Source organism: Thalassophryne amazonica, chromosome 4 (genome assembly GCF_902500255.1).
Source record: "Thalassophryne amazonica chromosome 4, fThaAma1.1, whole genome shotgun sequence".
In the NCBI taxonomy this organism is placed as follows: domain Eukaryota; kingdom Metazoa; phylum Chordata; class Actinopteri; order Batrachoidiformes; family Batrachoididae; genus Thalassophryne; species Thalassophryne amazonica.
This window is the reverse complement of record NC_047106.1, coordinates 2026844-2039438: the sequence shown is the minus strand read 5'-3', so window position 1 is coordinate 2039438 and position 12595 is coordinate 2026844. Positions and strand designations below refer to the sequence as shown.

Here is a 12595-nt window from a genome sequence, read left to right as displayed (position 1 = left end):
TCCAAAACACCTTTTTTCTTTTTTTCTTTTTTTTTTGGCAACTAACACAGTCAGGACAGTCTGTACCAACACCAAAAAAATGCTATAAAAACAAGGAATTAGAGAAAAATATACATGGATATTGAGGTGGAATATCTGTACAAACTCTTGAAGCTTCTGATGTGCATTGAACAGAAACTGTTTTCTGAGTGGCACAAATATAATTTGTGTGGCATCTTATTGCATGTAAATAGCCACAATAAATGCAGAAAGCATTTCCTGCATTGTGAATTGTTGTATATAACTTTGTTTATGCTACATTTTTACATATATTTTTGAAATTTACAATTTATGCTTGCATTCCAAGTTATGAAAATGGTCCATTAAAAATATTTCTGGTTTTCACAGTAAAAAAAAAAAAAAAAAAAAAAAAAACAACAAAAAAAAAACAACACTTTTTTCTGATTATTGGGTCACTGTTTTAATGCAGTATGTCAGAATGAAAGAAAAACTAAAGTCACACACAGGTGAGGATGTACTGAAAAAAATGACACCGAACAAGACCAGGTAAACAGTTTTTTAAGGTAAATTATGAAGGTAAAACTAAAAGTCAAAAATGCCCCAAAATAGCCAAGACTCCAGAGGGTTAATGTTTTCCCAGTGCGTGGTTACTGAAGAGATAAATATTCGGAAATGCGCACCACTAAAAACCAGGAACGTCGGAACGACTCAAGACAGTGGAGAAGAAGGAGGAAGTGACATCAGCGGGAGGACAATTATCTTGACAGCACCATTTATTTGGTTAGCGATCGGACGTATTTCTGTGTGCAAGTGCTTCATTTCTGGAGTTATGCCGACTACATGTGTTTGCTGCAAGCTTTTATCACTGACTCGGCCGTCCTGTCCTCCACACATTTTGAAGATAGCGGTTTTGACATTGTCCCACTGAAGAGGGTAGACTTCAGCTGGAACCAGAAGTTTAACAGCTGTGGACCAGCGGGCACTACTTTTTCACACGCTTTCAACACTGAGGCTTAAACAATGACGTGGCTAATTTATGGATTTTTACAGGCTCCTGACTGCCTCGTTTCCACCGTTCAGGTCAGTGCTGCATGGTATTATACGTGTGGGAACAGTTACGTCTGGCAGGCAGAACCCTTTTGATTGGCAGGTTGAATACACTGATGAGCACACGAACGGTGTCGCGCGTCTCCACACGGAGGCAAAACTGAGTATTTTCACTTTTTTTGTGGATCATGGGATAATTTCATCGCATGCAGACAGAATCCACTGATGCTTGTGGTAACTGACACATTATGAGCAGATGAGGTGCTGCAGTCTTTCAACTCGAGGCACAGTGATGCCCGGAGGAGGAAGGAGGCGGCTCTGTTCACAGCAGAGACTCAAACCAGCACCCACAGACACAATCAACAGATTACACCTGTGCCGGCGCTGTAATCTGGCACCAACTGCCGATGTCACAGGGGGACTTTTCTTCAGCCAGGACAAGGAATTAATAATCACACTGAAACAAACAGGTAAGACTTTTAGACATTTACAACATTTATATTTAATAACATATTTATCACGCTACTCATTTTTGTCTAAAGAAGGCTCAAAACCATAAGGCTGTGTCCTTCACAGCTTCTTCAGAAACACCTTCAGACTGGGAAAAAGGTCAACACTAAAAAAAAAAAAATGTCTGAAAACAGCTCGACCTCCGCTGTGTTTACAATTGATTTGTGCTTGAATCCCGTTCTCCCGATGATGTAGCAACAATATGGCCGCGGCTGAGGGCTGAAATTGAGCGCAGGCTATTGCATCATTTTTATTGATTATTTGTGGAGGTAATGGTCTGTTGGTTAAGGTGTTAAGGTGGGTCCAGAAGATCATGTGTTCAAATCCCCGCCTGACTGTAAAATCACTAAGGGCCCTTGGGCAAGGCCTTTAATCCCCTATTGCTCCCGGTGTGTAGTGAGCGCCTTGTATGGCAGCACCCTGACATCGGAGTGAATGTGAGGCATAATTGTAAAGCGCTTTAAGCGTCTGATGCAGATGGAAAAGCGCTATATAAATGCAGTCCATTTACCATTTGTGCACATTTTTTGGTGTCACCTACTCTTTAACTACAAATGGATATTGGCTCCAAATGAGTGGTTAATGATACCCTTAAAAACAATAACAAGTACGAGCTGGATCAATTCTGAGACTATAGCTGTCGTTTAAAAATGGAGTCCTACCGCAGGCTTCAGTGGTGATCCTACGCTGTGCATAGGTGGCTAGTCCTTCGCTCAGCCACATCTCTTCCCAGGTCGCGTTGGTGACGGCGTTGCCAAACCAGCTATGTGCAATCTCATGAATGATGTCAATCAGAAGAAACTCACTGCTCTCCAGGATGGAGGCAATGATGAAGGTCAGGCATGGATTCTCCATGGCAACGATGGGGAAGGAAGGAGGTAGGAACACAATGTCACACCTGAGGATTAATTAGTCCTTTAATGCAATGAAATCATGAACTAATTTAATTTAATTCATTTAAGGTTTTTTTTGTTTGTTTTTTTTAAGTTTTTCAGTCAATGTCTGCTCCTCACCTGCCCCACAGGTATGGGCCAAACAGCTCCTCAGCCACTGCCAACCAGCGTTCCACACTGCCCCCAAGGCTCTTCACCACGCATGACAACAGACAAGACTCTGCCCAAACTCGGCTTCTGGAAAGAGGAGATCAAAGGTCAGTCTTATCAAATTCACATTAACAGTTCAGCCAATGGAGACATTTTCATGAACAGACCCTCTGTTTTCAAAGCCCACAATTAGTCATCACTTTTACAGCCAGTTCTTTTTAAACAAACAAGAAATACAACTACAGTACGGCCTGCAGCAGGCAGTTCTCAATTAAGCCGGCACTCAATTTTCACTTAAATCTTTCTGCAGGATGAAATAATGTCTAGATGTGATGACACTCATTCAACTGTGATGCCATTAATTGTGCAGCCTGATTTCTGAAGTTGGTCTTCAAGATATTTCCACATTCATCCACAAGTATCAAAGTACAAAAGTTCAACAGTACTTTGATTTGATTTGTTTATTTAGCACAAGATAAAACACATAAAAAAAAACTTCTTTACATTATGTTTTAAAAGTCATCACAGCACAGGATCCTCGAAAAGCTGCTGTCTTAGTCTAACCCAACTGAACAACCTCATCTTCACATGTGTCTATCACATCAGTTCTTTGATGGGAAAATGAGCTGGGCCTGAGCACAGACTAAAGAGCTCAGCCCGGACCCAGTCCAGAGAACCCAACAACAGTTTGACTGCATAATGCAAAAAGCCAGTCTGAGATTCTGCCCCATCCAGGTCAGCTGAGGACTTAACCTGGTTTGGGAACAGCACAGAGCAGGAAAACACTTTAAAGGGTCATAACAGATAATCAGCTGGAAGACCTGCTTTGATTCCCAGTCACATGACCCGCCTGTGTCCTTGGACAAGACACTTAATCTGCACTGTGTCAGTCTACACAGCTGTAAATGGTCCTGTCCCAGGGAGGAGACGTAACCTGAGTCAGACTGGCATCACATCCAGGGAAGCTCATCCACTTGGTGCTGTGAAATCCAGGCATAAGGACAGACAGTGGTTTGATGTCTCCATGAGGGCTCAATCAACTCAACTTTTTTTTTTATATAGCGCCAAATCACAACAAACAGTTGCCCCAAGGTGCTTTATATTGTAAGGCAAGGCCATACAATAATTATGTAAAACCCCAACGGTCAAAACGACCCCCTGTGAGCAAGCACTTGGCTACAGTGGGAAGGAAAAACTCCCTTTTAACAGGAAGAAACCTCCAGCAGAACCAGGCTCAGGGAGGGGCAGTCTTCTGCTGAGACTGGTTGGGGCCGAGGGAAAGAACCAGGAAAAAGACATGCTGTGGAGGGGGGCAGAGATCGATCACTAATGATTAAATGCAGAGTGGTGCATACAGAGCAAAAAGAGAAAGAAACAGTGCATCATGGGAACCCCCCCCCCAGTCTACGTCTAAAGCAGCATAACCAAGGGATGGTCCAGGGTCACCTGATCCAGCCCCAACTATAAGCCTTAGCGAAAAGGAAAGTTTTAAGCCTAATCTTAAAAGTAGAGAGGGTGTCTGTCTCCCCGATCTGAATTGGGAGCTGGTTCCACAGGAGAGGAGCCTGAAAGCTGAAGGCTCTGCCTCCCATTCTACTCTTACAAACCCTAGGAACTACAAGTAAGCCTGCAGTCTGAGAGCGAAGCGCTCTAATGGGGTAATATGGTACTACGAGGTCCCTAAGATAAGATGGGACCTGATTATTCAAAACCTTATAAGTAAGAAGAAGAATTTTAAATTCTATTCTAGAATTAACAGGAAGCCAATGAAGAGAGGCCAACACGGGTGAAATATGCTCTCTCCTGCTATTCCCCGTCAGTACTCTAGCTGCAGCATTTTGAATTAACTGAAGGCTTTTTAGGGAACTTTTAAGACAACCTGATAATAATGAATTACAATAGTCCAGCCTAGAGGAAATAAATGCATGAATTAGTTTTTCAGCATCACTCTGAGACAAGACCTTTCTGATTTTAGAGATATTGCGTAAATGCAAAAAGGCAGTCCTACATATTTGTTTAATATGCGCTTTGAATGACATATCCTGATCAAAAATGACTCCAAGATTTCTCACAGTATTACTAGAGGTCAGGGAAATGCCATCCAGAGTAAAGATCTGGTTAGACACCATGCTTCTAAGATTTGTGGGGCCAAGTACAATAACTTCAGTTTTATCTGAGTTTAAAAGCAGGAAATTAGAGGTCATCCATGTCTTTATGTCTGTAAGACAATCCTGCAGTTTAGCTAATTGGTGTGTGTCCTCTGGCTTCATGGATAGATAAAGCTGGGTATCATCTGCGTAACAATGAAAATTTAAGCAATACCGTCTAATAATACTGCCTAAGGGAAGCATGTATAAAGTGAATAAAATTGGTCCTAGCACAGAACCTTGTGGAACTCCATAATTAACTTTAGTCTGTGAAGAAGATTCCCCATTTACATGAACAAACTGTAATCTATTAGACAAATATGATTCAAACCACAGCAGCGCAGTGCCTTTAATACCTATGACATGCTCTAATCTCTGTAATAAAATTTTATGGTCAACAGTATCAAAAGCAGCACTGAGGTCCAACAGAACAAGCACAGAGATAAGTCCACTGTCCGAAGCCATAAGAAGATCATTTGTAACCTTCACTAATGCTGCTTCTGTACTATGATGAATTCTAAAACCTGACTGAAACTCTTCAAATAGACCATTCCTCTGCAGGTGATCAGTTAGCTGTTTTACAACTACCCTCTCAAGAATCTTTGAGAGAAAAGGAAGGTTGGAGATTGGCCTATAATTAGCTAAGATAGCTGGGTCAAGTGATGGCTTTTTAAGTAATGGTTTAATTACTGCCACCTTAAAAGCCTGTGGTACATAGCCAACTAACAAAGATAGATTGATCATATTTAAGATTGAAGCATTAAATAATGGTAGGGCTTCCTTGAGCAGCCTGGCAGGAATGGGGTCTAATAAACATGTTGATGGTTTGGATGAAGTAACTAATGAAAATAACTCAGACAGAACAATTGGAGAGAAAGAGTCTAACCAAATACCGGCATCACTGAAAGCAGCCAAAGATAACGATACATCTTTGGGATGGTTATGAGTAATTTTTTCTCTAATAGTCAAAATTTTGTTAGCAAAGAAAGTCATGAAGTCATTACTAGTTAAAGTTAATGGAATACTCAGCTCAATAGAGCTCTGACTCTTTGTCAGCCTGGCTACAGTGCTGAAAAGAAACCTGGGGTTGTTCTTATTTTCTTCAATTAGTGATGAGTAGAAAGATGTCCTAGCTTTACGGAGGGCTTTTTTATAGAGCAACAAACTCTTTTTCCAGGCTAAGTGAAGATCTTCTAAATTAGTGAGACGCCATTTCCTCTCCAACTTACGGGTTATCTGCTTTAAGCTACGAGTTTGTGAGTTATACCACGGAGTCAGACACTTCTGATTTAAAGCTCTCTTTTTCAGAGGAGCTACAGCATCCAAAGTTGTCTTCAATGAGGATGTAAAACTATTGACGAGATACTCTAACTCCCTTACAGAGTTTAGGTAGCTACTCTGCTCTGTGTTGGTATATGACATTAGAGAACATAAAGAAGGAATCATATCCTTAAACCTAGTTACAGCGCTTTCTGAAAGACTTCTAGTGTAATGAAACTTATTCCCCACTGCTGGGTAGTCCATCAGGGTAAATGTAAATGTTATTAAAAAACGATCAGACAGAAGGGAGTTTTCAGGGAATACTGTTAAGTCTTCAATTTCCATACCATAAGTCAGAACAAGATCTAAGATATGATTAAAGTGGTGGGTGGACTCATTTACTTTTTGAGCAAAGCCAATAGAGTCTAATAATAGATTAAATGCAGTGTTGAGGCTGTCATTCTCAGCATCTGTGTGGATGTTAAAATCGCCCACTATAATTATCTTATCTGAGCTAAGCACTAAGTCAGACAGAAGGTCTGAAAATTCACAGAGAAACTCACAGTAACGACCAGGTGGACGATAGATAATAACAAATAAAACTGGTTTTTGGGACTTCCAATTTGGATGGACAAGACTAAGAGACAAGCTTTCAAATGAATTAAAGCTCTGTCTAGGTTTTTGATTAATTAATAAGCTGGAATGGAAGATTGCTGCTAATCCTCCGCCCCGGCCCGTGCTACGAGCATTCTGACAGTTAGTGTGACTCGGGGGTGTTGACTCATTTAAACTAACATATTCATCCTGCTGTAACCAGGTTTCTGTTAGGCAGAATAAATCAATACGTTGATCAATTATTATATCATTTACCAACAGGGACTTAGAAGAGAGAGACCTAATGTTTAATAGACCACATTTAACTTTTTTAGTCTGTGGTGCAGTTGAAGGTGCTATATTATTTTTTCTTTTTGAATTTTTATGCTTAAATAGATTTTTGCTGGTTATTGGTGGTCTGGTAGCAGGCACCGTCTCTACGGGGATGGGGTAATGAGGGGATGGCAGGGGGAGAGAAGCTGCAGAGAGGTGTATAAGACCACAGCTCTGCCTCCTGGTCCCAACGCTAGACAGTCACAGTTTGGAGGATCCAAGAAAATTGGCCAGATTTCTAGAAATGAGAGCTGCTCCATCCAAAGTGGGATGGATGCCGTCTCTCCTAACAAGACCAGGTTTTCCCCAGAAGCTTTGCCAATTATCTATGAAGCCCACCTCATTTTTTGGACACCACTCAGACAGCCAGCAATTCAAGGAGAACATGCGGCTAAACATGTCACTCCCGGTCCGATTGGGGAGGGGCCCAGAGAAAACAACAGAGTTCGACATTGTTTTTGCAAAGTTACACACCGATTTAATGTTAATTTTAGTGACCTCCGATTGGCGTAACCGAGTGTCATTACTGCCGACGTGAATTACAATCTTACCAAATTTACGCTTAGCCTTAGCCAGCAATTTCAAATTTCCTTCAATGTCGCCTGCTCTGGCCCCCGGAAGACAATTGACAATGGTTGCTGGTGTCGCTAACTTCACATTTCTCAAAACAGAGTCGCCAATAACCAGAGTTTGATCCTCGGCGAGTGTGTCGTCGAGTGGGGAAAAACGGTTAGAGATGTGAACGGGTTGGCGGTGTACACGGGGCTTCTGTTTAGGGCTACGCTTCCTCCTCACAGTCACCCAGTCAGCCTGCTTTCCCGGGATAGTGGCAACCGTGTCAGAGGTGACACTCTGCTGGTCATAGGTGAGGGTTAGTAATCATTACGTTAACCTCACCAACATGGCTGGCTGGAAAGACTGCAGCTATCCTCATGGATCTAGAAACTATAGCCAAAAAATAAAAAAAATAGCTTCATATTCAACTTTGCAAAAAGGTGGGTCTGCGAGCAGCAGGATTCTGTTTCGATGTCCACTGCAGCATCACTCACTGTTGCAGTTTTATAGGATATGAGGGTCTAACATGGATTCACCTTCACACAGACTGTGGGACACTATACAGTCTAGAAACAGTATGAATGTGGGTGCTGCCTTTGTGGTGGTGCGAGAAGTGAATTCCCACCAGCATTCTGGAGGAGAAAACTCAAACTGAAGTCAGCGTGATATGGAGTGAGTATTTTACATAGCAACAAACCAATTATGTTAACTTATTGTCTTTAACAGCAAGTTCAGCTTTGCTGAGTTAACCTGCTGTCCTGCAATGATGCAGAGACAGAGACACCCCACCAAGGGCGAGTGCCAGCTATAGTCTCATGCAGCTGTAGCTAAAAAAACAAAACAAAAAAATCCAATGTTTTCAGACAGAGGCATCCACTGTTCTATACCAGGGCCACGCCGCGGTGCATGCTGCGGTGCACACCACGGGTGGTCCCTGACGAAAGCATGCAAACCTTTCAGTCAATGCAGCTGTGGCTGTGAAGAGCCCGACTCACCGAGGGCCAACATCGACGTGCTGAAGTTCTCCGGCCACCAAGGCCACCAAATAGGATGGCACAGGAAACGCCATGGAAAACTGGAATATTCTGTCTTGTTTGGAGTAAGAACTATGAGATGCACTCATCAGTACTGTCAGACCATCTGGAACCTGAAGGAAAAATGAAAAAGACTGTTTTCTAGCGCATGTTTAATTTATATCAGGTTCTGATTTGGAGAACATCATGTCCCGTCAGCACACCTTCCACCCAGACAGCAGGAAAACACCTCAGAACCCTGGTTTGAAATGTCAATATTTTGGTCTTGCTATATGGAGGCAGCAGGTAACTGTTGTCACAGTTCACAAGATCGGCCCTGAAAATCAATGTATCCTTCATATATTCATTTTCAATATGAAACACAAAATTAAAAAAACATTAATGGTACATGGACTGCATTTATATAGTTCTTTTCACATCCATATCAAAAGCTCAAAGTGCATTACAGTAATGCCTTGCATACACCCACATACTGATGTCAGGGTGCTGCCATGGCGCTCACTACAAACCCAGGAGCAACTAGGGGATTAAGGACCCTGTCCAAGGGCCCTTAGTGATTTGAAAGGAGGACGCTCTGGTCTCAAGCCCACTACTTAACCACTAGACCAGGAGCATTCAACTGATTCCAGAAAGGGCGGAGAGGGCGCAGGCTTTCTTTGCAACCACCCACTCCACCAGGTAATTTCACTGATTAACATCACTTTGAGCAGATGGAATCAGTTAATGAGGTGGGGAGGTGATGGTCTAGTGGTTAAAGTGTTGGGCTTGAGACCAGAGAATCCTCGGTCCAAATCCCAGCCTGACCGGAGAAGTGTAGTGTAGGTATTCAGTAAGCAACTTGTATGGCAGCAGCCTGACATCGGGGTGAATGTGAGGCATTACTGTAAAGCGCTTTGAGCGCCTGATGCAGATGGAAAGTGCTATATAAATACAATCCATTTACCATTTCTGGAATCAGCTGAATACCCCTGCACTAGACCATCACCTAGACAAGGGTATTTTTTTCCAATATTTTTTCCAAAACCACAATAAATTTTCAGTGTGGAAGGTTTCCGGTTCAAACCCCACTTCTGCAACATGTCTCCATGTAATGTGGAGTTGCATCAGGAAAGGTATCCGGCATAAAACTTGTGCCAATTCAACATACAGATCCACCTTGGATCTGCTGTGGTGACCCTGAATGAAAACATTATCACTTTGCCCCAACTAGGAGCCACATTCATAAAGATCAATTTAAAATACTGGTGACGACTTTTAGCGCTCTGCACAGACAAAAGCCACTTTACATGAGTGAACTCTTGCACCTGTATGTGACAAGCAGGTCTTTAAGGTCCTCGGACCAGAACCTGTTGACCAAAGGAGAGTGAGCAACTGAGGTTGTGGCACCCAAACTGTGGAATGCACTGTCACTACACCGACATTCCATGGACTCTGTTGCAACTTTTAAGGAGAAGAGCAAGACCTATTTGTACAGACTTGCCTTTAACTAGTTTTATGTTATTGCTGCTTTTATTTTCTGCGTTTCTTAAATTCCTGTAAAACATTTTGTGATTTTATCTTGAAAGGTGCTGTACAAATAACCTTTACCTACTTACAAGACAGTCCATCACAGGCAAACTCCACAAAAATTATAAGAACATTTTTTCAGAAAATCATCACATGGTGCACTGCATACAAATCTCAATTGTACTCGTCCTATAGACCTCAGTGCCCCCTAACATCAATCAATCAATCAATCAATCAACTTTTTTTTTATATAGCGCCAAATCACAACAAACAGTTGCCCCAAGGCGCTTTATATTGTAAGGCAAGGCCATACAATAATTATGAAAAACCCCAACGGTCAAAACGACCCCCTGTGAGCAAGCACTTGGCTACAGTGGGAAGGAAAAACTCCCTTTTAACAGGAAGAAACCTCCAGCAGAACCAGGCTCAGGCAGGAGAACTGCGTGCCTCACCTGGTGCCTTTTTTTGCAGCTGTTTTGTGATCGCTCAGCACACGACGCACATTACACACACATACAGCTGTAAACACTGTACATTATGAACATCAGCTAAACTATGGAATTTAAGTTCATATAACCAAAGTGTTTGACCATTTTAATGAAGACATACAGAGAGACAGTGAGACAGTCTGACTGCACAGCGTGTCGGCAGTTAGTCCAGTGACTGAACAATTCAAGGTGAGTTGTTCCTGTGATGGTTCTTGGAGCCCAAACTGTCACGCGTTATTACGAAGTAACACGGAAGCTGTCAAGTTTTGACACGACTTGTAACACGGCGTCACATTTCACTGAGCGCCATGACGAATCAGTTTTCCGTCACGTGCGCACAATTAAACTCGGTCCACAGTTCCTGCTGAAGCTCCTCAGGATGCTCCTGCAGGTTTTCCACCTGCTGTTGTAACCGATGAGCGGAAGAATGAGTCTGAGCCAAAGGAAGCAGAGGAGCGAGAGGAGACTCACATGCAGCCAGACATCTCTGCACCTCCTCCAGTCCGGTGGAGGAAGAAGTGCGCGCACAATTAAACCCTGCTGCACCACATTCAGTTTGATTGCTGACACCAAGTCGGCTAAAAGTCTAATTTCAGTGCTCCTCAGGACGCTCCTGCAGGTGTTCCACCTGCTGCATGTGCCTGATGTTTGGCAAAATGCGCAAGACGAGACCTGCCTGAAGCCACACATCTGGCTCTGTCCGTCTTCTCCTCCTCCTCTCTGTGCCACTTCATGGCACAGGGCCCAACTACGTATGCAGTCACAAAGTTCTTCTGAAAAACTGGAGCGATCTGAATTCGGTTGGATGAATATGGGTGTGTGTGTGGAGACAATTCACCTCATTCACAACGTGACAGAACTTAACAATGCGCTGTTACGCGCAACAACGCGGAACACTATTCTTAACTGTGCGTAATGGTTCCTGATAATTCTCCAGCAACACGTGCCATTAATGGTAACGAGTGGTAACAGGTTGCAGCAGTTCCTGAGGACATCTGACACCTCTGCCCCGAATCATCACATTTGTGATCAGCGGCCAAGAATGTGTACTTCGTGGCATTCGTGACTTGTCGTCGTTATGTGTAAACGCAGCATAAGGGAGACACCACCCACCCTCCGAAGGAAGCCCATTTCAGTCGCTTGTACACGCGATCTAGTTCTTTCAGTCATGACCCAACCCTCATGACCATAGGTGAGAGTAGGAACAAAGACTGACCAGTGGATCAAGAGCTTCGTCTTTTGGCTCAGCTCCCTTTTCATCACAACAGTACGGTCGAGCAAATGCAACACCACCCCTGCTGCACTGATTCTCTGGCCAATCTCACGCTCCATTGTCCCCTCACTCATGAACAAGACCCTGGGGTACTTGAACTCCTTCACTTGGGGTAAGACCTCATTCCCTACCCGGAGTAGTCAATCCATTGGTTTCCTGCTGAGAACCATGGCCTCAGATTTAGAGGTGCTGATCCTCATCACAGCCGCTTCACACTCGGCTGTGACCTGATCCAGTGCATGTTGGAGGTCACAGGCTGATGAAACCAACAGGACCACATCATCTGCAAAAAGCAGCACTGAGACCCTGAGCTCACCAAACCGGAAACCCTCCTCCCCCTGACTATGCCTCGATATCCTGTCCATGAATATCACAAACAGGATTGGTGACAAGGCGCAGCCCTGGATTTAATCAATCATTCTACATTCACACAATAACATTCCCAGCAGGTATCAGCTGTGCGACTCACTCTGACTGTGGCGGTGTATGTGCTCTTGACAGCAGGCGTGTCGAAGCAGGGGAAGAAGGAGCGGTTACACACCGAGTGACCTTGAGTGAAGACCAGAGGATGAGACTGACTGCAGGTCAGCTCCGAGTCCAGCCACCAGATCTACAAACACAAGAGACTGAGATCTTAGTCAACAGAAATATCAAGTCAGAAGGTCCCCGCTGAGTAAACCCTAGAATATGGGTGAAAGCATGGTCAACACCCCAAAATTTGGCCCCCAAGTACTTCAAAATGAAAATTACAGCAGACACAAGTGTAATATATCAAAAGAAAGAATGACTAAGCTGCTTCAGTGAC

The 12595-nt window shown here is 43.3% G+C and overlaps 1 protein-coding gene across 1 annotated transcript in view; it reads right to left on the bottom strand.

The window, feature by feature from the left end:
- The window catches only part of rnpepl1 (arginyl aminopeptidase like 1), a 45200-nt gene that overhangs the window by 21256 nt on the left and 11349 nt on the right, over window positions 1–12595 (bottom strand). The window contains exons 2-5 of the mRNA XM_034169018.1: window positions 12260–12400; window positions 8485–8636; window positions 2571–2687; window positions 2220–2455 (exon numbers count right to left, since the gene is read on the bottom strand). Coding sequence (XP_034024909.1) covers window positions 2220–2455; window positions 2571–2687; window positions 8485–8636; window positions 12260–12400 — 646 coding nt within the window. The remainder of the gene's footprint in view (window positions 1–2219; window positions 2456–2570; window positions 2688–8484; window positions 8637–12259; window positions 12401–12595) is intronic.